Source organism: Somniosus microcephalus, chromosome 17 (genome assembly GCF_052327205.1).
Source record: "Somniosus microcephalus isolate GS21.2 chromosome 17, FLI_Smic_1.0, whole genome shotgun sequence".
Taxonomy (NCBI): domain Eukaryota; kingdom Metazoa; phylum Chordata; class Chondrichthyes; order Squaliformes; family Somniosidae; genus Somniosus; species Somniosus microcephalus.
In genome coordinates, this window is record NC_141003.1 from 28,835,168 (window position 1) to 28,859,165 (window position 23,998).

The 23,998-nt window shown below is 44.0% G+C and overlaps 1 protein-coding gene across 1 annotated transcript in view; it reads left to right on the forward strand.

Moving 5' to 3' along the window:
• vwf (von Willebrand factor) overlaps positions 1 to 23,998 on the forward strand; it is a 141,548-nt gene that overhangs the window by 88,861 nt on the left and 28,689 nt on the right. Inside the window, exons 36-45 of the mRNA XM_086010148.1 lie at positions 221 to 413; positions 3,064 to 3,411; positions 4,725 to 4,936; positions 6,396 to 6,498; positions 7,257 to 7,331; positions 8,845 to 8,949; positions 10,835 to 11,037; positions 16,732 to 16,881; positions 19,787 to 19,900; positions 23,668 to 23,851. Of these exons, the coding sequence (XP_085866274.1) occupies positions 221 to 413; positions 3,064 to 3,411; positions 4,725 to 4,936; positions 6,396 to 6,498; positions 7,257 to 7,331; positions 8,845 to 8,949; positions 10,835 to 11,037; positions 16,732 to 16,881; positions 19,787 to 19,900; positions 23,668 to 23,851 (1,687 nt within the window). The remainder of the gene's footprint in view (positions 1 to 220; positions 414 to 3,063; positions 3,412 to 4,724; positions 4,937 to 6,395; positions 6,499 to 7,256; positions 7,332 to 8,844; positions 8,950 to 10,834; positions 11,038 to 16,731; positions 16,882 to 19,786; positions 19,901 to 23,667; positions 23,852 to 23,998) is intronic.

The window sequence follows — 23,998 nt, forward strand, 5'->3', positions numbered from 1 at the left end:
ACTTCTGGGAGGTTTGAACGATGTGATAAGGCGCTATATAAATGGTTTTTCTTTACCAATTAACAAGGAAGAAGTTACTGTGCTAAATTAAATACTGCCAAATTCAGGGTGAGAGTAGGATCTGGTGCTTCTTGTTCATGATAGGAAAGCAGCTTCCTTTTTAATTTGTCCATTACATGTTGAGAATTTGAATCAATTCTCCATTCTTTCTTTCTGTTAGGTTTCAGTCGATGGAACGCTAGCCTATCCTCCTTTAACTGTTGGGAACATGGATATCATTGACCATGGGTCCACCAACTTTGTAGCAAATATCCCAGATTTGGGATTAGTTCTCATCTTCAGTCCATTGAACAATCTTTTCGGTCTTTGGGTTTCGCCAACGCTGTTCTTTGCCAAAGTATCTGGACTTTGTGGTGAGTGGTGCAGAGCTGTGACAGACTGTGTTCTGCCAACATTTTTGCAGTTATTGTTAACCTGGTAAGCAGAGCTTAAAAATAATAATAGCAATGAATTCCAAAGTATCATAACATAAGGGGCGATTTTAGAAAATTGCACACCCGGTGCATAGCTTCACCTGCTAGGAATACATATCAGATCAGCTGGGAGCACATATGAGATCTGCTGGGATCACATATCAGATCTGCTAGGAGCACATATCAAATCTACTGGGAGCACATATCAGGCCTGCTGGGAGCACATATCAGACCTGCTAGGAGTACATATCAGATCTGCTAGGAGCACATATCCAATCTGCGAGGAGTACATATCAAATCTGCTGGGAACACCTATCAGACCTGCTGGGAGCACCTATCAGACCTGCTGGGAACACATATCAGACCTGCTGGGAGCACACGTCAGACCTGCTAGGAGCACATATCAGAACTGCTGGGAACACATATCAGACCTGCTGGGAATACACGTCAGACCTGCTAGGAGCACATATCAGACCTGCTGGGCGCACATATCAGATCTGCTGGGAGCACATATCAGACCTGCTAGGAGCACATATCAGACCTGCTGGAAACACATATCAGATCTGCTGGGAGCACATATCAGACCTGCTGGGAGCACATATCAAATCTGCTGGGGGCACATATCAGACCTGCTGGGAGCACATATTGAACCTGCTGGGAGCACGTGTCAGACCTGCTGGGAGCACATATCAAATCTGCTGGGGGCATATATCGGACCTGATGGGAGCACATATCAAATCTGCTGGGGGCACATATCAGACCTGATGGGAGCACGTGTCAGGCCTACTAGGAGCACATGATCAGGCTTGCCAGGATTTAAAATCAACCCCATAGTGTGTATCACCTGAGAACGCATTGCATATCTGAGCTCATTGTAAGAGACTTTATTGTACATTAGACCAATGCATGTGTGAGCTAAATGTACATGAGACCTTATTGCATATCTCATTGTACATGAGACTTGTTTGTGTAAGCAGATGGATTTCTATATCTGCTGCCAATTAATCATCTTGTGACCAGTTTGATATGAAGTAATTTAACAATGTATTTTTTTCTGGGTTTGCCCCCTTTTTCGCCAGACCCCCTCAACCCTTGAAGGTGCTGGTTGGTGTTGAAGGTGCTGGCTGGTGTTGGGGTTTGGTTGGTGCTGGCTGGTGTTGGGGTTTGGTTGGTGCTGGCTGGTGTTGGGGTTTGGTTGGTGCTGGCTGGTGTTGGGGTTTGGTTGGTGCTGACTGGTGTTGAAGGTGCTGGCTGGTGTTGGAGTTTGGTTCCATGGGTTGCAGAGCCATATATCCCTATCTTCACATGACAGCCACGACAACTGGGCCAATTGCCTGCAGAAGCCTTCACATTGTGAGCCTGAACCTGTCCTGACTGCAAATAAGCGTTTCTGGTTATGGATCAGGACAAGGAATAAATGCTAATTTGGTTTTCCCCTCTCTGGCCTGGAAGTGCTGAGGGAAATGAGTATTAAGGCAAAAGAATGAGCTCAGGGGTTTGCAATAGAGAGCAGATTGAAAGGTTACAGGCAGATTGAGATAAGTTGGGTGAATGGGCCCACGTGTGGCATGTGTCCTTCAATGCGACAAATGCAATATGACGCACATGGGACTATACCATGCAGCAGTGTACATTGAAAGAAATGGATCTGAAGAGATTGTAATGCAACATGGGCAACAGGAGTCAGAAAGGAATTTCCCAAAGCTTTCCCTGAATCAGGCACAGGTCTTTTTCTTTGTTTCTTTTACCTCTCCCAGGAGACAGCATTGTGTACAAGGTTACACTGCCTACTCAATGGGCCAAGCTTAATGGGTCTGATGGGCTTTTCTCGTCCTTATTTTCATATGTTGCTACGTGTTTTAAACTGACACTAGCAAGTTAGCTGAAGTTACTTCCCTTGTCCACATTTTCAATTTTTTTTTCATCTTATTTACCTCTCGCTATAGCCAATGTCTTCGTCCAGATCTCTGCAAGTGCCATTCTGTTACCCAGTTACTAGGACAGGTGTGAGATCAGCCTGGTTTGACCCATCTTTCCTCCGGGGAAGCCTCTCGCATAAACCGAATGCTGCTTCCAGGTGATCAAGCCTGAGATCAGAAGCTCACCATGTGCAGCGACCCCAGGGTGAACTCCACAGTGTGACTCACCGAGTTCTGCCACCAGTCCACCTAATTAAATTTAGACCTGCAGCTGAATGCTATTTTTGAACAGTGATGAATAACGTATTGGATTTAAATGAATTTGTCATTTGGATTTGTTAATTGGAAAAGCAAAGAGATTGGAAAAGCGCATCCCTGATTTTCATCACTCCACCACTGGCGGCTGTGCCTTCAGCTGCCTAGGCCCTAAGCTTTGGAATTCCCTCCCTAAACCTCTCTATCCCTCTCTCCTCCTTTAAGACGCTCCTTAAAACCTACCTCTTTGACCAAACTTATGGTCACATGTCCTAATATCTCCTTATGTGTCAAATGCTGTCTGATAACTCTCCTATGAAGTGCCTCAGGATGGTTTAATACATTAAAGGCGCTATATAAATGCAAGTTGTTGTTGTTAACATCCTAATTGGCCTCTTTTGTTTGTTTGCATCCAGGAACATGTGATAATAATCAGTTAAATGATTTTGAACTCCGGGATGGTTCTGTAGCTAATAACAGCCTCACATTTATAAATGATTGGACTGTGAAAGAATTGTCACCCCATAATTGCGGTGAAGAAGTGCCAGAGGTGCATGAATGTGTATCGGCGGGTGATGAGTGTAACACTCTGCTATCTCCAATATTTGACGAATGCCGGAAGGTAGTTAACCCGCAGCCATATCTCAGACTGTGCCAACAGAAGGCCTGCAACGGCAGTGAAGTGTGTGACTCCATTTCAGCATACAGCTTCAGGTGCAAACTTCTGGGCATCTGCGTCAAGTGGAGGTCAAAGGACTTTTGCCGTAAGTGATCTCTTCTCCTTGTGCATTTCAACCATTTTTTTCATTGATTTCACAAGTGACCCTCGGACAAGCAGCCAGCAATGATATGAGGTAGTTGTCTCAAGTGCACACGGCACAGGGACTTACTTCTCCCACAATGAACCATCCTGCCATTATACGTATGTTTAAAGCGATAAAAGGATTCCATAGGGTGGGGGAAATCCAGAACAAGGGGGCTTAATTGTTAAGATTAAAGCCAGGCCATTCGGGAGTGCAATCAGGAAGCACCTCTTTGCACAAAGGGTAATAGAAATTTGGAACTCTCTCCCCCAAAAGGCTGTGGATGCTGGTACAATTGGAGTTTTCAAGACTGAGAGCGATAGCTTTTTGTTGGGTAACGGTATCAAAGAATTTGGAAAGGTGGGTAAATGGAGGTCAGCCATGATCTAATTGAATGGTGGAGCAGGTTCGAGAGACTGAATGGCCGACTCCTGCTCCTCTAAGTATTTTACCTTGAACCATTTCCACACACCATTTCATTGTGTCTTGTTGAGCTAGAATCCAGTGCCTCTATAACAACATCTGTAGTTCCTGTGAACACAGACACTGTAGCCCCAATGTTGAGACATGCTGGCGATGCAGAGCCTTGTTGGGGATGAGCACGGGTCTGAATTTGGGCCTGCGGTCTAGCTTGTGCGTTTCATAATACACTGCATTTCAGGACCAAAAATACCCTCCCTTTTTGAAGACTGCGCTGCCACATAGCTGTCATCTCATGGAGGCTGGGCTGCAGATAGCCACTACACAAGGATGGCTCCTCCTGTGGGTTTAGTGAAGATCACTAATGCATTAATGTTGACACCATCTGATGCTTCCAAGCCACTACCGCTGACGTATAGCAAATCAATCAATTGGTTGCCCACAAATGCATCACACAAGTGACTGACGCCTCGTTAGCAAGCGGCAACACACATATCACTTTCTCTGTGGCAAGGAGGGATCAACCTGCAAGAGGTACAGAACTTTTTCCCAGGTGCCAGAAATCCCAAGAGTGTAGATGGCATCCTGATGAGCATGTTGCACTCAGGATGTGACAATGTGACCAAACCCATTCAGCAAACGTTGCTTCTTTGGACACTCTTGGTCTATGTTGAATGAAATACTGAAAACTACATTTAGCAAGACCCTGTACCACTGGCAGGGCATCGCCCATGGTTTTCTACTAAGCTGCCTGCTGTGTGAAAGGCAGGGGGTCTCTGAAAGTTTGAACACAAAGCTTTACATTTTGCATTTATCCATAGCTGCCTGCCTAAGGTATTATTCCTTTCCTTTAGCTATCCAGTGTCCTAACTCCCTCGTGTATGAACCTTGTGGGATAAATTGCATCCGGCATTGTGATAGCATTGTGAAAAAGAACACCACTCATTGTCTGGGTTCTCCAACTGAAGGCTGCTTTTGTCCAGAAGAGAAGGTGCTGTTGGAAGGAAAATGTGTCACTGCCGACGTCTGCACTCAATGTACCGATGATCAGCAAACTCCTCATCAGGTACAGATGTAACAACAAAAAGTAAGACTAGGAAGCTGGAAACCTGTCATTATTAAGTAAACAAAAGCAAAATACTGCGGATGCTGGAAATCTGAAATAAAACCAGAAAATGCTGGAAATTCTCAACAGGTCAGACAGCATCTGTGGAGCAAGAAACAGAGTTTTTTGGGGCAATTTTAACCTAAAACCACCCATTGGGAAACTGATGGGGTTAGGTACAGCGCTGGCTTTACACTCCGCCCGATTTTACTCTCTTGAAGTCAATGGAGAGCAATATTGGGCGGGGTGTAAAACTGGCATTCCACCCGATCCCGACGAGTTAGGTTAAAATGACCCTCGGTGTTTCAGTTCGATGACCTTTTATCATCATTATTAAGAGAATTTTGGCTGTGAATTTTGCAATGATTTAGTCAAATTCATTAGCACCAATTTGCTACAAGGCGAAAGCCAGGATAGAAGTCACATTGGTAAAATGTCCCGTATGTATGATTGTAGCTGTTAAAGGGGCATGAAGAGTTGGGTCAGAGTGGTTCCTTTGGTAATTAAAATGGCAGCAATTATTAAAAGGTAGACGGGTTAAGAATTTTAGCCTTCGTTATAAATATAGTATGCTTCCGTGTACAGTATATTCATTTAGTTTTGAGAGATACAACAGTGTGCGCATTTGGCATCTTCAAACATTCCTAAGTTATATCTGAAGCTTGTCTTGATATGGTGTAAAGCATACCAGGTTCAGAAGCTTTGATGAACACTCCTCTATAATCACACTATTCTAATGTGACAGTTTCATTTCTAGTGCTCTGGGTTATTGAGATTCCCAACTGAGGCCTTGAAACATGAAGGCAATTTGATGTTTTGGCCACCTTGGCATTTGGAATTGCATGAAGACTGCACCACGTTTCACACTGGATCCTTGGCAGCTCCCATAGAGAGGAGGTTCATCATTTCTTTCTGCAGTGCATCTGAAGAGAAAGTGATGCTGCATATCCCAGCACCCTAGTATGCACTGAAAATAAAAATACAGATGTCGCAAAATTAATTGGGCCTCAAAATCTATACTACAGTAGACAAGCCATGGTATCATGCAAACAGAAACAGGAAACTGAATTGTGTACAGATCTGTCTGGAGAATAACCAATAATTGCCAGCAGAACTTCAGATGCGGGTTATGAAGAGAAAATAGAGATTTTGGGGCGGTTGGACTGTGGAAGGAGCCAGTTTAATGGGCCCTACGGCTTTTTCTTATTACAAGCTTTCTTATTTTATTTTGGGGGAATTTTGAGTATGGAGAACAGGAGCGTGAGAGGAAATAAACAAGAAAAATAAGTGAAAGCCAAATGATGTAGTAGCTTGTTTTGACAGTTCCACGACAGGATGAATAATGCCTTGGACATTAAATTTAATGTTATTGGACAGGGCAGGGTTTTTAATATATTTCTAACTTGCTTTCCTTTTGCAGTATTTGGATACGTGGATACCACACAACAAACCTTGCCAGCTCTGCATGTGTGTAGACAACAGGCAGATCAACTGCACCAACAGGCCGTGTCCTACTATCACAGGTAAAAGTCAGCTCACATCGCCAGAAATTACTCCTGGCATCTTAATGGGTTAGGACATTGTGTGGTATTTATCTATTATTTTATTGGGGGCATTGGTCCATTCAAAATATGCAGCTATTTCTGGACTACAGTTTCTTGAAAAGATTCATCTATGATGGCTAGAACAGTGATTTCCAGTTATTTCTCCAAATTATTTCAAAAGCCTTCTTTTTATTCGTTCATGGGATGTGAGCATCGCTGGCAAGGCCAGCATTTATTGCTCATCCCTAATTGTCCTTGAGAAGGTGGTGGTGAGTTGCCTTCTTGAACCGCTGCAGTCCGTGTGGCGAAGGTACTCCCACAGTGCTGTTAGGGAGCGAGTTCCAGGATTTTGACCCAGCGACGATGAAGGAGCGGCGATATATTTCCAAGTCAGGGCGGTGTGTAACTTGGAGGGGAACTTTCAGATGGTAGTGTTCCCAATCTTTGATCTGCAATGCTTTGATAAAGATGGACAAACAACACATACTAAACTGAGAATCATGCTGCAATTAACCTGAACACTGCAATCTCACATTGCCATTAATCTGAACACTAACCTCACACTATCATTAACCTGAACACTCCAAACCCATGCTTGTATGAACTGACAGACATTCCTACATCTTACTGATACTGCAGTCCACAAAACTCAATTGGCATTTCTAAATAATAGAAGCTTGTTTCAATTGTTGAGTTCAAATATTGATGTTACCTGTCCTTTTCCTCCCGATTTGCAGTACCTGTGTGTAGGCCGTGTGAAAGACCAACTTTACGACGGGATATTGATGAGTGCTGTCCACAGTATGTGTGCGGTATGTATGGGCATTTCTGGCACTCAGCTGCAGTATTCAAAGTACATTTACGCTTTATGGTATCTGAGGAATAATAGACCTCTGCAGTTTGTATCTAAATATAACACTGGCAGAAACGGGTGAATATTTATATAATGAAACAATTCCTTTATTCCCACTTACTGAGATAAACATAGAAAATGTTTTTGTTTTAAAAAGATGCTTAATTATGAAATTATATTTTGGATTAAAACATTAAAATGCTTCAGCAAACTATACTGCCCGCACACAACAACTTCTTAATAACATTATACAGTCAAACAATGAGGTTTTGTAGAATGATGGGAAGTACAGCGTTCACACTATTTACTTGGTAAGCGTAGATTCTGCTGCAGCTATCGTTGCTATTTTGAAGTCATCCCACATTTTGTGTGCAAATTTTTGTAACTTTTTTCACACTATTGCTCCCTATTTTTGTAACCTTCTCCAGCCCTACAACCCTCCGCGATCTCAGCACTCCTTCAATTCTGGTCTCTTGCGCATCCCCAATTTTCATCGCTCCACCATTGGTGGCCGTGCCTTCAGCTGCCTAGGCCCTAAGCTCTGGAATTCCCTCCCTAAATCTCTCCACTGCTCTACCTCTCTCTCCTCCTTTAAGATGCTCTTTGACCAAACTTTGGGTTACCTATCGTCATGGTTCGGTGACAAATTTTGTTTGATAACGCTCCTGTGAAGTGCCTTGGGACATTTTATGATGTTAAAGGAGCTATATCAATGCAAGTTGTTGTTGTAAAGGGTGCATACCCGAGGCAATGCTAATGCCGATGTTAAATCTTTGTTATGATGCCAGTATAGTTAGCCAAAAATTGCTGGTTTCTAAACCGTTATGAACTGACAGCAGCACCCCCTGTAGGAGAGGTCACAGACCATGATGGTATGTAAACCTCCCTAAAACCTCAACAGTATTTGTGAGATGTCCATTCTGTCCTCAGAATTTCAAAGAAATGACTCTCACTGCAACATGCTATCCAGGAACTTTGACACACACATCCTTGACACATGGTTCATTCTGTAAATGCTTGACAGAAACAGGACAAGCACAACATTTCGAATACAAAAGCAAAATACTGCGAATGCTGGAAATCTGAAATAAAAACAGAAAACGCCAGAAAACACTAAGCAGGTCAGGCAACATCTGTGGAGAGTTAACCTTCCAGGTCGATGACCTTACATTAGAACTGGAAGATGTTAGAGATTAACAGAGTTTAAGCATGTACAGAGCCAAGGAAAAGGGGAATTTCTAATTACACTACTGGATAATATATCAACATTTGAAAATCACTCCCTACTAAAGTACTGCAGAGAGGAATCTTCGATAAATGTGTTATGCATTGGTATGTTAGTGTCCTTTTAAGGACAAAATATTTTTGAGAACAATTGTGTTATTTGTTCACTGCTTAACGCAATGTGTGTGTTTAATTAGAGTTTAGAAGTAGAACAGTTCTACACTGATGAATGTTCCCCATTTCCGTAGTTTGTGATTTGCAAACCTGCGATCGGCCACGTGACCAAAAATGTGAAGATGGACGTTATCTATCACGGAAAAATCCAGACGAATGCAAGCCAATTTATGAATGTGGTGAGTTTTTGGAAAAGCTAATTATTCACTAGTGAACAATTTTTAAATTTTATATGTCAGGTAGCAGCTGCCCTGTGTGTCACGTGAAGCCACATTGTTAACACCTTTGTGAAGTTTTCTACTGTTTGGTTTTTGATTTCACTAGAAATATGTAACAGAGGAAATCTTCACAAATATCTTTTGCTGTTAGTCCATGTAGTGGCCAGAGGAATTATAAGTTTGCAAGTCAGTGTGATGTATTACTCTTGTCATTTAACCTTTGCTTTAATTTGGAATTCCTTGTATCGGTACTATATATGGCATGGATTTTAATATGAGTTGAGATTACAGGGGTCATTTTGCAAGTCTCTTCTGCCTTTGTATATACAAGCGTGGGTCAGAGCTAGGACTACAGCATACATTTTTTGAGTACATGCTCCCAATACAGAGCCTCACCCACCGGGAGCACAGAATAGAGGGAAAATTTTGGGGCGCATCCCCGCGATTTCCCACTATGCACTGTTGGTGGGCGAGACACCACAAAGTGAACACGCGTTCACATCAGATGGCCCCGCGATTTCCCACTATGCACTGTTGGTGGGCGAGACACCACAAAGTGAACACGCGTTCACATCAGATGGCCCCGCGATTTCCCACTATGCACTGTTGGTGGGCGAGACACCACAAAGTGAACACGCGTTCACATCAGATGGCTGCTAGAAGTGCATGTTAGATGGTTGACTGCTCCTGCAGATGTTTGTGGAGAAGACAACTTTTGTGGTGAGTCTAGCCTTCCTCATAACTGCTCTTCCACTATGCCCAGGTAGTAAAACATTAAAGCTACACAGACAGAGGAAGGTTAACTCATAAAAACAAGACAGTAGTATTCAACATGTGATTGCACTACTGGGGTTGTATTAACATAGAAAGCAGGTTAGGTGCTGATCAGTATCTGCTTCGTGTGACACTGAACCTCCTAACGTCCCCCTCCCTCGCCCCCTCCTTATCTCTCCAAGGCACTTTGGTTTACTTGACCTATTCCCCAGGGTATAAAAAGGATATGTACAGGCCAGTGAACTCAATGAGCCTCAATTAGGGAAGATCAGGTTGATTGTGAGAAACAAAGTCAATTGTCTTTTGATAATGGAGTTTCTTGCTACCAAAAAACCCCCCTAAATTTCCAAAGTGGTGTTAACAGTAACTTCAAGTTGCTTTTAATATTGCACCTCTTTTTCTTGCCAATTGTCTCTCTACCCTTCTCCCCAACCTACCCTCCTTTTCCTGAACATGTGTCTTTCATACTGGGGTATGTTTCCACCTGTACCTTAAGCAATTGGTCATTATTCACGTGCGCGCAGTGACAGTGAGAATTAACACGCCACTTCCGATTCTGTTGTCACCCTACAACCAAATGCGTGCATTTCCAGCGAGGTAATGTTGGGGATAATGGTTTTGGAACCCTGGCCAATGTTCTCCTTTCTAGCATGGGGTACTGAACCAACTGTAGTGCCTCTTCCACTGCACTAAAGTGAGGTCAGATAACTTAGCATAGATTGGAAATCAAACCTGGGTCCATTCTGATCAGTATGGTTCTACTACTTGCTGGATAAGCTGGAATCAGCCACATACTGCGATTGTAGATTGGATAATTGGGAGAGCTGTTGATTACTCATTCAATGTTGCTACAGTACAAGTAATGCTTTATTGCTCCAGTTGGTACACAACAAAAAGCTACATAATCAGGCCTGGGGCCCAATTGTACAACAATGAGGCTGTGCAATACTCTCACATAAAAATTCTATTTGTACTGTTTGAATGCCACCAAGCTATAAGCAATAAAAGTTCATGCTAAAGGGATCGAATTAACAACTTATAAAGACTAATCCAACTGTTCTGCTGCTTTCAGTCTGTGACAGGGACCAGTGTAAACACCAGCCTGTGACATGCCCATCTCACCGCGCACTGTCTGTTATAACGACAGAGTGTTGCGACAGATACGAATGTGTTTGCAGTTGCAGCAATGAATTAGTAAGCTGTCCTGCTGGATATTCAGTCAAGTCGGTAATAAATGACTGCAACTGCACCACATCCTCTTGTGAACCTAATGAGGTAACTCAAGCTGTGTACGCTACTGTCTTCAACCTAGTTTCTGTGTGTCTGGAAGCATAATGGCCTGCGAGGAAATGGTACGGAAGTGATACTGTGAGGGTCAATGTTCCCGTTAAGCTGTGCGTGTGGGCAGCCACGCAGTAATGTGCAAGGTCCTGCGCAGGCCGCTCACCGGCTTTTCCATTGAAAATATCATGCACGCGCAGAGAATTTAAAGGGACCGTGCATTGAAATAAACAGGCCGTGCACAACGAAGACAATTTAGAGGGAACATTGATGAGGGTGTGTTACTGTGAGGCTGTGTTACTGTGAGGGAATGTTACTGTGAGGGAATGTTACTGTGAGGGTGTGTTACTATGAGAGAATGTTACTGTGAGGGAATGTTACTGTGAGGGAATGTTACTGTGAGGGTGTGTTACTGTGAGGGTGTGTTACTGTGAGGGTGTGTTACTGTGAGGGTGTGTTACTGTGAGAGAATGTTGCTGTGAGGGAATGTTACCGTGAGGGTGTGTTACTGTGAGGGAATGTTACTGTGAGGGTGTGTTACTGTGAGGGAATGTTACTGTGAGGGTGTGTTACTGTGAGGGTGTGTTACTGTGAGGGAATGTTACTGTGAGGCTGTGTTACTGTGAGGGAATGTTACTGTGAGGGAATGTTACTGTGAGGGAATGTTACTGTGAGGGAATGTTACTGTGAGGGAGTGTTACTGTGAGGGAATGTTACTGTGAGGGAATGTTACTGTGAGGCTGTGTTACTGTGAGGGTGTGTTACTGTGAGGGAATGTTACTGTGAGGGAATGTTACTGTGAGGGAATGTTACTGTGAGGGAATGCTACTGTGAGGGTGTGTTACTGTGAGGGAATGTTACTGTGAGGGTGCGTTACTGTGAGGGAATGTTACTGTGAGGGTGTGTTACTGTGAGGGAGTGTTACTGTGAGGGTGTGTTACTGTGAGGGAATGTTACTGTGAGGGAATGTTACTGTGAGGGTGTGTTACTGTGAGGGTGTGTTACTGTGAGGGTGTGTTACTGTGAGGGAATGTTACTGTGAGGGAATGTTACTGTGAAGGAATGTTACTGTGAGGGAGTGTTACTGTGAGGGTGTGTTACTGTGAGGGAATGTTACTGTGAGGGAGTGATACTGTGAGGGAATGTTACTGTGAGGGTGTGTTACTGTGAGGGAATGTTACTGTGAGGGAATGTTACTGTGAGGGTGTGTTACTGTGAGGGAGTGTTACTGTGAGGGTGTGTTACTGTGAGGGAATGTTACTGTGAGGGAGTGATACTGTGAGGGAATGTTACTGTGAGGGTGTGTTACTGTGAGGGAGTGTTACTGTGAGAGAATGTTACTGTGAGGGTGTGTTAATGTGAGGGAATGTTACTGTGAGGGAATGTTACTGTGAGGGTGTGTTACTGTGAGGGAATGTTACTGTGAGGGAATGTTATTGTGAGGGATTGTTACTGTGAGGGAATGTTACTGTGAGGGAGTGTTACTCTGAGGGAGTGTTACTGTGAGGGAGTGTTACTGTGAGGGTGTGTTACTGTGAGGGAATGTTACTGTGAGGGAGTGATACTGTGAGGGAATGTTACTGTGAGGGTGTGTTACTGTGAGGGAGTGTTACTGTGAGAGAATGTTACTGTGAGGGTGTGTTAATGTGAGGGAATGTTACTGTGAGGGAATGTTACTGTGAGGGTGTGTTACTGTGAGGGAATGTTACTGTGAGGGAATGTTATTGTGAGGGAGTGTTACTGTGAGGGAATGTTACTGTGAGGGAATGTTACTGTGAGGGAATGTTACTGTGAGGGAGTGTTACTGTGAGGGTGTGTTACTGTGAGGGAGTGTTACTGGGAGGGAGTGTTACTGTGAGGGTGTGTTACTGTGAGGGAATGTTACTGTGAGGGTGTGTTACTGTGAGGGAATGTTACTGTGAGGGAATGTTACTGTGAGGGTGTGTTACTGTGAGGGAATGTTACTGTGAGGGTGTGTTACTGTGAGGGAATGTTACTGTGAGGGTGTGTTAATGTGAGGGAATGTTACTGTGAGGGAATGTTACTATGAGGGTGTGTTACTGTGAGGGAATGTTACTGTGAGGGAATGTTATTGTGAGGGATTGTTACTGTGAGGGAATGTTACTGTGAGGGAGTGTTACTGTGAGGGAATGTTACTGTGAGGGTGTGTTACTGTGAGGGAATGTTACTGTGAGGGTGTGTTACTGTGAGGGTGTGTTACTGTGAGGGTGTGTTACTGCGAGGGTGTGTTACTGCGAGGGTGTGTTACTGTGAGGGAATGTTACTGTGAGGGAGTGTTACTGTGAGGGAATGTTACTGTGAGGGTGTGTTACTGTGAGGGAGTGTTACTGTGAGGGTGTGTTACTGTGAGGGAGTGTTACTGTGAGGGAATGTTACTGTGAGGGTGTGTTACTGTGAGGGAGTGTTACTGTGAGGGAATGTTACTGTGAGGGTGTGTTACTGTGAGGGAATGTTACTGTGAGGGTGTGTTACTGTGAGGGAATGTTACTGTGAGGGAATGTTACTGTGAGGGAATGTTACTGTGAGGGTGTGTTACTGTGAGGGAATGCTACTGTGAGGGAATGTTACTGTGAGGGTGTGTTACTGTGAGGGAATGTTACTGTGAGGGAATGTTACTGTGAGGGTGTGTTACTGTGAGGGAATGTTACTGTGAGGGAATGTTACTGTGAGGGTGTGTTACTGTGAGGGAATGTTACTGTGAGGGTGTGTTACTGTGAGGTTGTGTTACTGTGAGGGAATGTTACTGTGAGGGAATGTTACTGTGAGGGAATGTTACTGTGAGGGAGTGTTACTGTGAGGGAGTGTTACTGTGAGGGAGTGTTACTGTGAGGGAGTGTTACTGTGAGGGTGTGTTACTGTGAGGGAATGTTACTGTGAGGGAATGTTACTGTGAGGGAATGTTACTGTGAGGGTGTGTTACTGTGAGGGAATGTTACTGTGAGGGAATGTTACTGTGAGGGAATGTTACTGTGAGGGTGTGTTACTGTGAGGGAATGTTACTGTGAGGGAATGTTACTGTGAGGGTGTGTTACTGTGAGGGAATGTTACTGTGAGGGAATGTTATTGTGAGGGATTGTTACTGTGAGGGATTGTTACTGTGAGGGAATGTTACTGTGAGGGAGTGTTACTGTGAGGGAGTGTTACTGTGAGGGAATGTTACTGTGAGGGAATGTTACTGTGAGGGAATGTTACTGTGATGGTGTGTTACTGTGAGGGAATGTTACTGTGAGGGTGTGTTACTGTGAGGGAATGTTACTGTGAGGGTGTGTTACTGTGAGGGAATGTTACTGTGAGGGTGTGTTACTGTGAGGGTGTGTTACTGTGAGGGAATGTTACGGTGAGGGTGTGTTACTGTGAGGGTGTGTTAATGTGAGGGAATGTTACTGTGAGGGAATGTTACTGTGAGGGTGTGTTACTGTGAGGGAATGTTACTGTGAGGGAAAGTTATTGTGAGGGATTGTTACTGTGAGGGAATGTTACTGTGAGGGAGTGTTACTGTGAGGGAATGTTACTGTGAGGGTGTGTTACTGTGAGGGTGTGTTACTGTGAGGGTGTGTTACTGCGAGGGTGTGTTACTGTGAGGGAATGTTACTGTGAGGGAGTGTTACTGTGAGGGAATGTTACTGTGAGGGAATGTTACTGTGAGGGTGTGTTACTGTGAGGGAATGTTACTGTGAGGGTGTGTTACTGTGAGGGAATGTTACTGTGAGGGTGTGTTACTGTGAGGGAATGTTACTGTGAGGGTGTGTTACTGTGAGGGTGTGTTACTGTGAGGGTGTGTTACTGCGAGGGTGTGTTACTGTGAGGGAATGTTACTGTGAGGGAGTGTTACTGTGAGGGAATGTTACTGTGAGGGAATGTTACTGTGAGGGTGTGTTACTGTGAGGGAATGTTACTGTGAGGGTGTGTTACTGTGAGGGTGTGTTACTGTGAGGGAATGTTACTGTGAGGGAATGTTACTGTGAGGGTGTGTTACTGTGAGGGAATGTTACTGTGAGGGTGTGTTACTGTGAGGGAATGTTACTGTGAGGGTGTGTTACTGTGAGGGTGTGTTACTGTGAGGGTGTGTTACTGTGAGGGAATGTTACTGTGAGGGAATGTTACTGTGAGGGTGTATTACTGTGAGGGTGTGTTACTGTGAGGGAATGTTAATGTGAGGGTGTGTTACTGTGAGGGAATGTTACTGTGAGGGTGTGTTACTGTGAGGGTGTGTTACTGTGAGGGTGTGTTACTGTGAGGGAATTTTACTGTGAGGGAATGTTACTGTGAGGGTGTATTACTGTGAGGGTGTGTTACTGTGATGGAATGTTACTGTGAGGGTGTGTTACTGTGAGGGAATGTTACTGTGAGGGAATGTTACTGTGAGGGAATGTTACTGTGAGGGTGTGTTACTGTGAGGGTGTGTTACTGTGAGGGTGTGTTACTGTGAGGGAATTTTACTGTGAGGGAATGTTACTGTGAGGGTGTATTACTGTGAGGGTGTGTTACTGTGAGGGAATGTTACTGTGAGGGTGTGTTACTGTGAGGGAATGTTACTGTGAGGGAATGTTACTGTGATGGTGTGTTACTGTGAGGGTGTGTTACTGTGAGGGAATGTTACTGTGAGGGTGTGTTACTGTGAGGGAATGTTACTGTGAGGGAATGTTACTGTGAGGGAATGTTACTGTGAGGGAATGTTACTGTGAGGAGGTGTTACTGTGAGGGAATGTTACTGTGAGGGAATGTTACTGTGAGGGTGTGTTACTGTGAGGGTGTGTTGCTGTGAGGGAATGTTACTGTGAGGGTGTGTTACTGTGAGGGAATGTTACTGTGAGGGTGTGTTACTGTGAGGGAATGTTACTGTGAGGAAGTGTTACTGTGAGGGAATGTTACTGTGAGGGAATGTTACTGTGAGGGAATGTTGCTGTGAGGGAATGTTACTGTGAGGGAATGTTACTGTGAGGGAATGTTGCTGTGAGGGAATGTTACTGTGAGGGAATGTTACTGTGAGGGAATGTTACTGTGAGGGTGTGTTACTGTGAGGGAATGTTACTGTGAGGGTGTGTTACTGTGAGGGAATGTTACTGTGAGGGAATGTTACTGTGAGGGTGTGTTACTGTGAGGAATGTTACTGTGAGGGAATGTTACTGTGAGGGAATGTTACTGTGAGGGAATGTTGCTGTGAGGGAATGTTACTGTGAGGGAATGTTGCTGTGAGGGAATGTTACTGTGAGGGAATGTTACTGTGAGGGAATGTTACTGTGAGGGTGTGTTACTGTGAGGGAATGTTACTGTGAGGGTGTGTTACTGTGAGGGAATGTTACTGTGAGGGAATGTTACTGTGAGGGAATGTTACTGTGAGGGAATGTTGCTGTGAGGGAATGTTGCTGTGAGGGAATGTTACTGTGAGGGAATGTTACTGTGAGGGAATGTTACTGTGAGGGAATGTTACTGTGAGGCTCAGTGGTATCGCTTTGCCTCTGAATCAGAAGGTTGTGGGCTCAAGCTTTACTTCAGGACTTGAGTACAAAATCTATACTGATTAAACCAAGTTTGCCTGTTCCTGTGACAGTGTGTTGGTGCGTGGGAGTGTTATTGTGAGGAGATATTAATGTATCAACATATATATGCTATGTGGTACATTAACATGCTAAAGTGTGCATAACATTTGATATTTGCCATGGACAGGTTTGTGTTCATAATGGTGCTGTCTACCTAACTGGAAGGACCTGGGAGGAGTCTTGTAAGGAATGCTCTTGCACCAACAGGAAGGACAGCATCACAGGGCTTTATGAGGTGCAGTGTGTTGCTAAAGCCTGTAACAAGGATTGTCCAACTGTAAGTAAAAGCACATTAGATAAGTTTTTTTATTACATAAAAATAGAAGAAAAATTCAAATCTCAGCTGTGTTCAAAATTGCTATAATTGTTCCATGGAACTTGCAAAGTATTTATGGTTTACAACATGACAGCCAGATAACATGAGTTGAATACTTAATTTAAGCAAATGCAGAGCTATCAATATTGAGCAAGTGTTAGGAGTGAGATTTACAATCAGCATGTATGACACAGGCTGAAATACCAGTACATTATATTTATCTTATTTTGCCTAGTGAACAGTGACTGCAGTTCAGAAAGTAATTCATTGATTGTGAAGCACATTGGGACATCCTGAGGATGTGATGAGATGCTATGTAAATATAAGTTCTTCACGTCAGGTCAGCTTCCCTAGAAAAGGCACATGGAGCATGTGACCAGGGAATCACCGGCAATGACTTCTCTTCCCTTCTCCCTCACCGTTACCTCTTGGCTCCCCCAAAGGTCTATCCTTGGCCCCTCTCTTATTTCTCATCTGCATGCTGCCCCTCAGCGACACCATCCAAAAACACGATGTCAGGTTCCACATGTATGCTGACAATACCCACCTCTACCTCACTCTCTCACCTCTCTCAACCCCACCACAGCCTTTGATTTGTCAGACTGCTTGTCCGACATCCAGTACTGGATGAGCAGAAATTTCCTCCGGCTTAATATTGGGAAGACCGAAGCCATTGTCTTTGATCCCTGCCACAAACTCCGTTGCCTAGGCACCGGCTCCATCCCTCTCCCTGCACACTGTCTGAGGCTGAACCAGACTGTTCACAACTTTGGAACACTATTTGACTCTGAGATGAGCTTCCAACCCCATATCCGCACGGTCACTGACATGAATCTTGTCATTCATGTGAAAATGACTTATGTAATAATACTGGGCGGCCTGCTGGTGGCGCTGTCCAGGGAGAGTGTAAATACTCGGGCATGGGCCCAGCTTGCTCAGGACATTCTTTAACAGGAACTAGTGAAGGACACAACTAGATCTCCATGTTGTAAAACAATTGATTAAAGCCTTGTTTAATACTTAGACCAAGTGCCTAGTAGTTTTCTTACGTCAGTCACCAAGACCGTCAACTTCCACCTCTGTAACTTCACCTCACCTCCACCCCTGCCTCAGTTCATCTGCTGCTGAAACCCTCATCCGAGCCTTTGTTACCTCCAGATTTGACTATTCCAATGCTTCCCTGGCCAGCCTCCCATCTTCCACCCTCCATAAACTTGAGCTCACCCAGAACTCCACTGCAGATGTCCAAACTCACACCAAGTCCAGTTCATCCCTGTGCTCGCTGACCTATGTTGGTTCCCAGTCTGGCAACGCCTCAATTTTAAAGTTCCCATCCTTGTTTTCAAATCCCTCCATGGCCTCACCCCTCCCTATTTGTTCATCCCAGTTTGGCATAAAAATAAAACAAAAAAGGTGACTCAACCGTGGCTAACAAGGGAAATTAGGGATAGCATAAGATCCAAGGAGAGGACATATAAATTGGCCAGAAAAAGCAGCAAACCTGAGGATTGGGAGCAGTTTATGATTCAACAAAGGAGGACAAAGGGATTAATTAAGAAAGGGAAAATAAAATATGAGAGTAAGCTTGCAAGGAACATAAAAACTGACTGTAAAAGCTTTTATAGATATGTGAAGAGAAAAAGATTGGTGAAATCAAGCGTAGGTCCTTTGCAGTCAGAATCAGGGGAATTTATAATGGGGAACAAAGAAATACATATTTTGGTTCTGTCTTCACAGAGGAGGACACAAATAACCTCTCAGAGATGTCGGGGAACATAGGGTCTGATGAAGGGGAGGAACTGAAAGAAATCAGTATTTGTAAGGAAATGGTGTTAAGGAAATTGATGGGACTGAAGGCCGATAAATCCCCAGGGCCTGATAATCTACATCCTAGGGTACTTAAGGAAGTGGCCCTGGAAATAATAGATGCATTGCTGATCATCTTCCAACATTCGATGGAATCTGGAACAGTACCCATGGATTGGAGGGTAGCTAATGTTACCCCACTATTCAAAAATTGCTGCACCATTGGTGGCCATGCCTTCAACTGCCTAAACCCGAAGCTCTGGAATTCCCTCCTTAAACCTCTCTGCCTCTCCACCTCCCTCTCCGCCTTTAAGACACTCCTAAAAACGTACCTCTTTGACCAAGCATTTGGTTCCCATTCCTAATATCTTCTTATGTGGCTCAGTGTCAAATTTTGTCTGATAACACCTCTGTGAAGTGCCTTGGGATGTTTTACTACATTAAAGGTGCTATATAAATGGAAGTTGTTGTTGTTTTTGTTGATCATGGCCAGACACAGAGTAATGCACTCTCTGCCCTGCCCCTGCCTTTTACTCCACATGTGTGTCTTTCTCTCTTTCTATACCAGACACTTCTCACTGAGATTGTCAAATGGTGCAGGACTGTGGGTGGTCTTGTACTGTCGCCACAAGGAAATGGTTTGGATAGTACAAGCTTATTCCACATAGGACCTTTACAGGAGACGGGAGTCTTCCATCCCGTCAGTTTGGGCTGTATTGGAACATAGGTACCAGAGTTAATCATATTATAACTCACCATGGCACCACTGTCAGTTAACAATAAGCCAAAACCTTGTAGCAAGTAGAAAGTGAAAGGCTGCAGGCATCATTAATTATTTCTATATTGGCCATCCCTAAACGTGGCTTCAAATATTCCCTTCCCTTTCCACTCATCAGGAGGATGATTCTAATAGCTGGATTCACTTTGTTAATGAGCGTTTAGGTTGGCACCCAAAAGGAAATGTTGGATTTGAGTCAACACCAATTGTGTTTCCTGTGTTTGTTATGAACATGAGCCAGAGCTTGGAATGATGCCACTGAGAGTAACTTTTCTTCTAAAGGGATACACCTACAGGGAAGAGGCAGGTGCATGCTGTGGAAGATGCAAGCGCACAGTGTGTGAAGAAAGTGTCATAGAAAGAGGTGATGCAGACCCACACAGAATTATACATCAGGTGAGTAGATATGGTCCTTTCAGATAAAAATATTCAACTGTCTCCCCATATGTAGGACTTTAAGACACGTGATCTAAGATAAGCTATTCATAAGTATTTTAGGATAATTTCAATTTAGACATTTAAGTTATCTTTTTTACACTACTATCCGAGGATGAAAATTTCAAAATGTGTTACTATGTTGTGCCAGATTATTTTGGTTGTAATTTATGTCTGCTGATATCAGTTTTAAAGGAATACTCCTTCAAAGCTTCACAGTTAATTGACCAATTACTCCCTTCAAGTAATAGAAAGGTCTGCGAGGTTCACTACGATGATTATAAGTTAGAGCGAGAAGAGCAAATCCTGAAAACCTGAAATAAAAAAGAGAAAATGCTAGAAATACAAAGCAGGCCCACCAAAATCTGAAGAAAAAGGAAATACATGAACAGTTCTGACAAATGCTCTTTCCCAACGCTCGTAACTCTTAATCACAACAAAAAGTAGTTTCCATAAGCAGACACATGTCTCCTATGAACTAATATTTTCAACTTAAAGCATAATACTGTAGGAATCGATCTATCCCTAACTGAAGCACTGAAGTCGAGTCAGTTCAATAATTCAACTGAATTTAATCAAACAAATGAACAAAACAAAAACATGCAGGAGCAACAACAAGCAGGTCTTTTCAGCAGCTTGTTACACGAGGTCTGGGCTTAGAACCTCCCACTCTCTGACGTCATGACGTCATCACGTTTCTCGCCATTCGGGGCATCACGTGACCAACGTGATGACGTCATCACGTTGTTTCAGGGCTTTTGCAGAAAGCTTATTTACACTCAGCCGACAAACACAGATGCTGTAGCATTGGGTTAAAGACAGTTATGCATTTGTACAGAAGATCATTGGTGGTTTTGCCACATGCGCCCCCCCAGAAGTGTCTTTAATTGCAAAGGTCAATCGCAGAGGAGGGCGGACAATCCTGTCGGAGCGACTCCGATATTCCCGGAATCACCAACCGTCATTGTGGACGTGAACCCGACCTCGGTGTCGTTCTTCCGTTCTCGCGCACGGTTTTGCTGCTTTCTCGGTGCCGGTGGCACGAAACTACATGGGGGTCGGCAGTATCTGGCTTTCGGTCCGAACCGGGCGTGGTAGTAACAGAGGCCAGTCTGTGGAGGCGCCGAGGCGGGGTTCCTCGAGGCGGGACGCTTCGAAGTGGCACAGTACTGTTGCATCACCGCGTGAATGGTGTCGGCTTCGGCCGCGAGCGCTACGCCATCCGTAGCCTCCGACCTGGCGAAGGCTGCTTGTACCTGCTCAGGGAGCTGGCTCAGGAACAGTTCCCGAAACAGAAAACACTGTGGCTCAGACCCGAGGAGTGTGAGCATTTGGCTCATCAACTCGGAAGGCTTAGTGTCGCCTAACCCGGGGAGTGCGAGCAAACGTCGTGCGCGCTCCGCTTTCGTGAGACCGAATATTTGCATAAGGCGCGCCTTAAGCATTTCATACTTGTCATCCACGGGCGGGTTCTCCAGCAGGCTGATGATTCGGGAAGCCGTCGAGCTGTCCAGTGCAGAGACCACGTAAAGGTAACGGGTCTGATCCAGCACGATGTTCCGAAGTTGGAACTGAGCCTCCGCTTGCATGAACCAGGAGGCTGCCTGTCGTTCCCAAAATTGAGGGAGCTTCAAACTCGCTGCGTTCACATCCATCTTGTTCTCGAACTTTCCTCTGCGAAAATCGTCCGCGAAGCTTCGGGGTCACCAATGTAGGAATCGATCTATCCCTAACTGAAGCACTGAAGTCGAGTCAGTTCAATAATTCAACTGAATTTAATCAAACAAGTGAACAAAACAAAAACATGCAGGAGCAACAGCAAACAGGTCTTTTCAGCAGCTTGTTACACGAGGTCTGGGCTTAGAACCTCCCACACTCTGACATCATGACGTCATCACGTTTCCTGCCGTTCAGGGCATCACGTGACCAACATGATGACGTCATCATGTTGTTTCAGGGCTTTTGCAGAAAGCTTATTTACACTCAGCCAACAAACACAGATGTTGTAGCATTGGGTTAAAGACAGTTATGCATTTGTACAGAAGATCATTGGTGGTTTTGCCACAATACAATCAGGATAGTGAGATAACAGTTCTCCTTTTATGAGGGTGTTTTGCTTGAGCTTACGTGGGCTGCACACCATGTTCTCCCATCCACTTCAAACAATGGTAAATATCAGATTGGCCCGGATTTTGCAGTCAGCGGTGAAGGAACGGCGCTCGCTGCTGACCTTGGAAAAAGCTGCCCACAAAGCTTTAGCGGGCTCTAGAATGTAGACGTCCTCTTTTCTGACATCAGTTTGAATTCGGCGCCTTCTAGAGGGGATCTGTGGTGTCCAGGAACAGGGCAGGCTGCAGGGAAGCTGATCAATCAATCAGATTGAAGAATTTTTACAGACAGCAAAGCAGGAAGTAAAAAGAAGGAAATATAAATCACATTTAAATCATTGCACAGAAATCAAAATAAAGATTGGGACATACACATGGGGTTAAGGGAAAAATATAAGTATCAGAACAAAAACTTAAAAAAAACAAAAACAAAATTTATTAAAAATCTGCAATTTTTAAATATTCTTCTGAGGGAATGAGACTACACACTTGTAAAATTAGTTTCTCAGGGCCAGAGAGGTTGTTCAGCAGTAATTATGACTTAGTACTCTGTTAAAAACTCAGTTACTCCTGATTGAACAAGGCTTAACTTTATCATTGCACCTTACGGCAAGAATAGTGTCTAAATAGTTGAAGTTCGTGATAAATCAGTGATTTCTGTGTTGATTCCATTTACGAAGACTGCAACAGCGCACCCTGTGGAGGAGCAGGGTATCACTGACAGCAACTTCCGGATTTCCGCATTTAACTGCGCATGTGCGGACACCAGAAGTTGCTGTCAGTTTTACCCAGTAATAACGGCGAGCGTTGACAGCCTCACCATTATTACTACTGCAAATTCCGGGTCATTGTGTTATTCAGATTAAAACAAAGCCAAATTTAAATACAAATGAGATGGTTTCACGGAAGCAATAGATGCATAGTACGAAACCAGCGATACTACATAAATTGTTTCAAAACAGTAAAGAATTTTTAGTTTCCATTCCAATAACTTTTCAATTTAGTCTATGATAAAACGGTTTAACATTTCACCCAAAAGGACATCCATCAAACAATGTAGTCCAAAGATGTGCAGGTTAGGTTGATTGGCTATGATAAATTGACCCTTAGTGTTAGGGGGATTAAATACGTGGGGTTACAGGGATAGGGTGGGATATGTGTTGGTGTAGGGGTTATGGGGATCGGGTGGGATATGTGTCGGTGCAGGCTCGATGGGCCGAAATGGCCTCTATCTGCATTGTGGGGTTTCTGTGATTCTGTGATACTCAGTCGACAGGAGTGTCGGCCTACATTATGTACTCAAGTCATGGATTGGGACTTCATCCACAACTTCCAACTCAAAGGTCAGAATACAACCAACGAAGCCAAACTAATACCTTCACATAAGGGATGCAATGATCGAATGATCAAAAATACACGAGGAAAGTAATTATTTCTTGGAGCGGATACTTAAAAAATCAGCGTATAGAGGCATGTGCCTACCAAACTGATCCTTGCTCATGGATAGGAAGGCCAAGTGTGTTAGCAACATGAAACCTCAAAACTTAAGTATCAGGGAAACTTCTGTCGATAACTTGCACATATGTCTGTGAAGTGTAACTTCCTGCTGTTATCTTGCAGGCTGGTGACCAGTGGACATCTCTGGACAATCCATGTATCACACTAGAATGCTTGGAGCTCAATGGAGAAGTGATTCTGCATGAAAAGAATAAGTCCTGTACCCACATTGACATACCCAAATGTCCTCTTGGCTATGGCCTGAGGTGTGACAGAATCATAGACTGTTGTCCGATGTGCCAATGTGGTGAGTGAGTTTTACAAATTCCAGCTTATTACCCGCTCCCTAAATTTCGACCATACTCATCCTTCATGATAAACACATTATGCGGCTGATGCTTCATTTCTAGTGGGAACCACAACAACAATTTGCATTTATATAATACCTTTACCA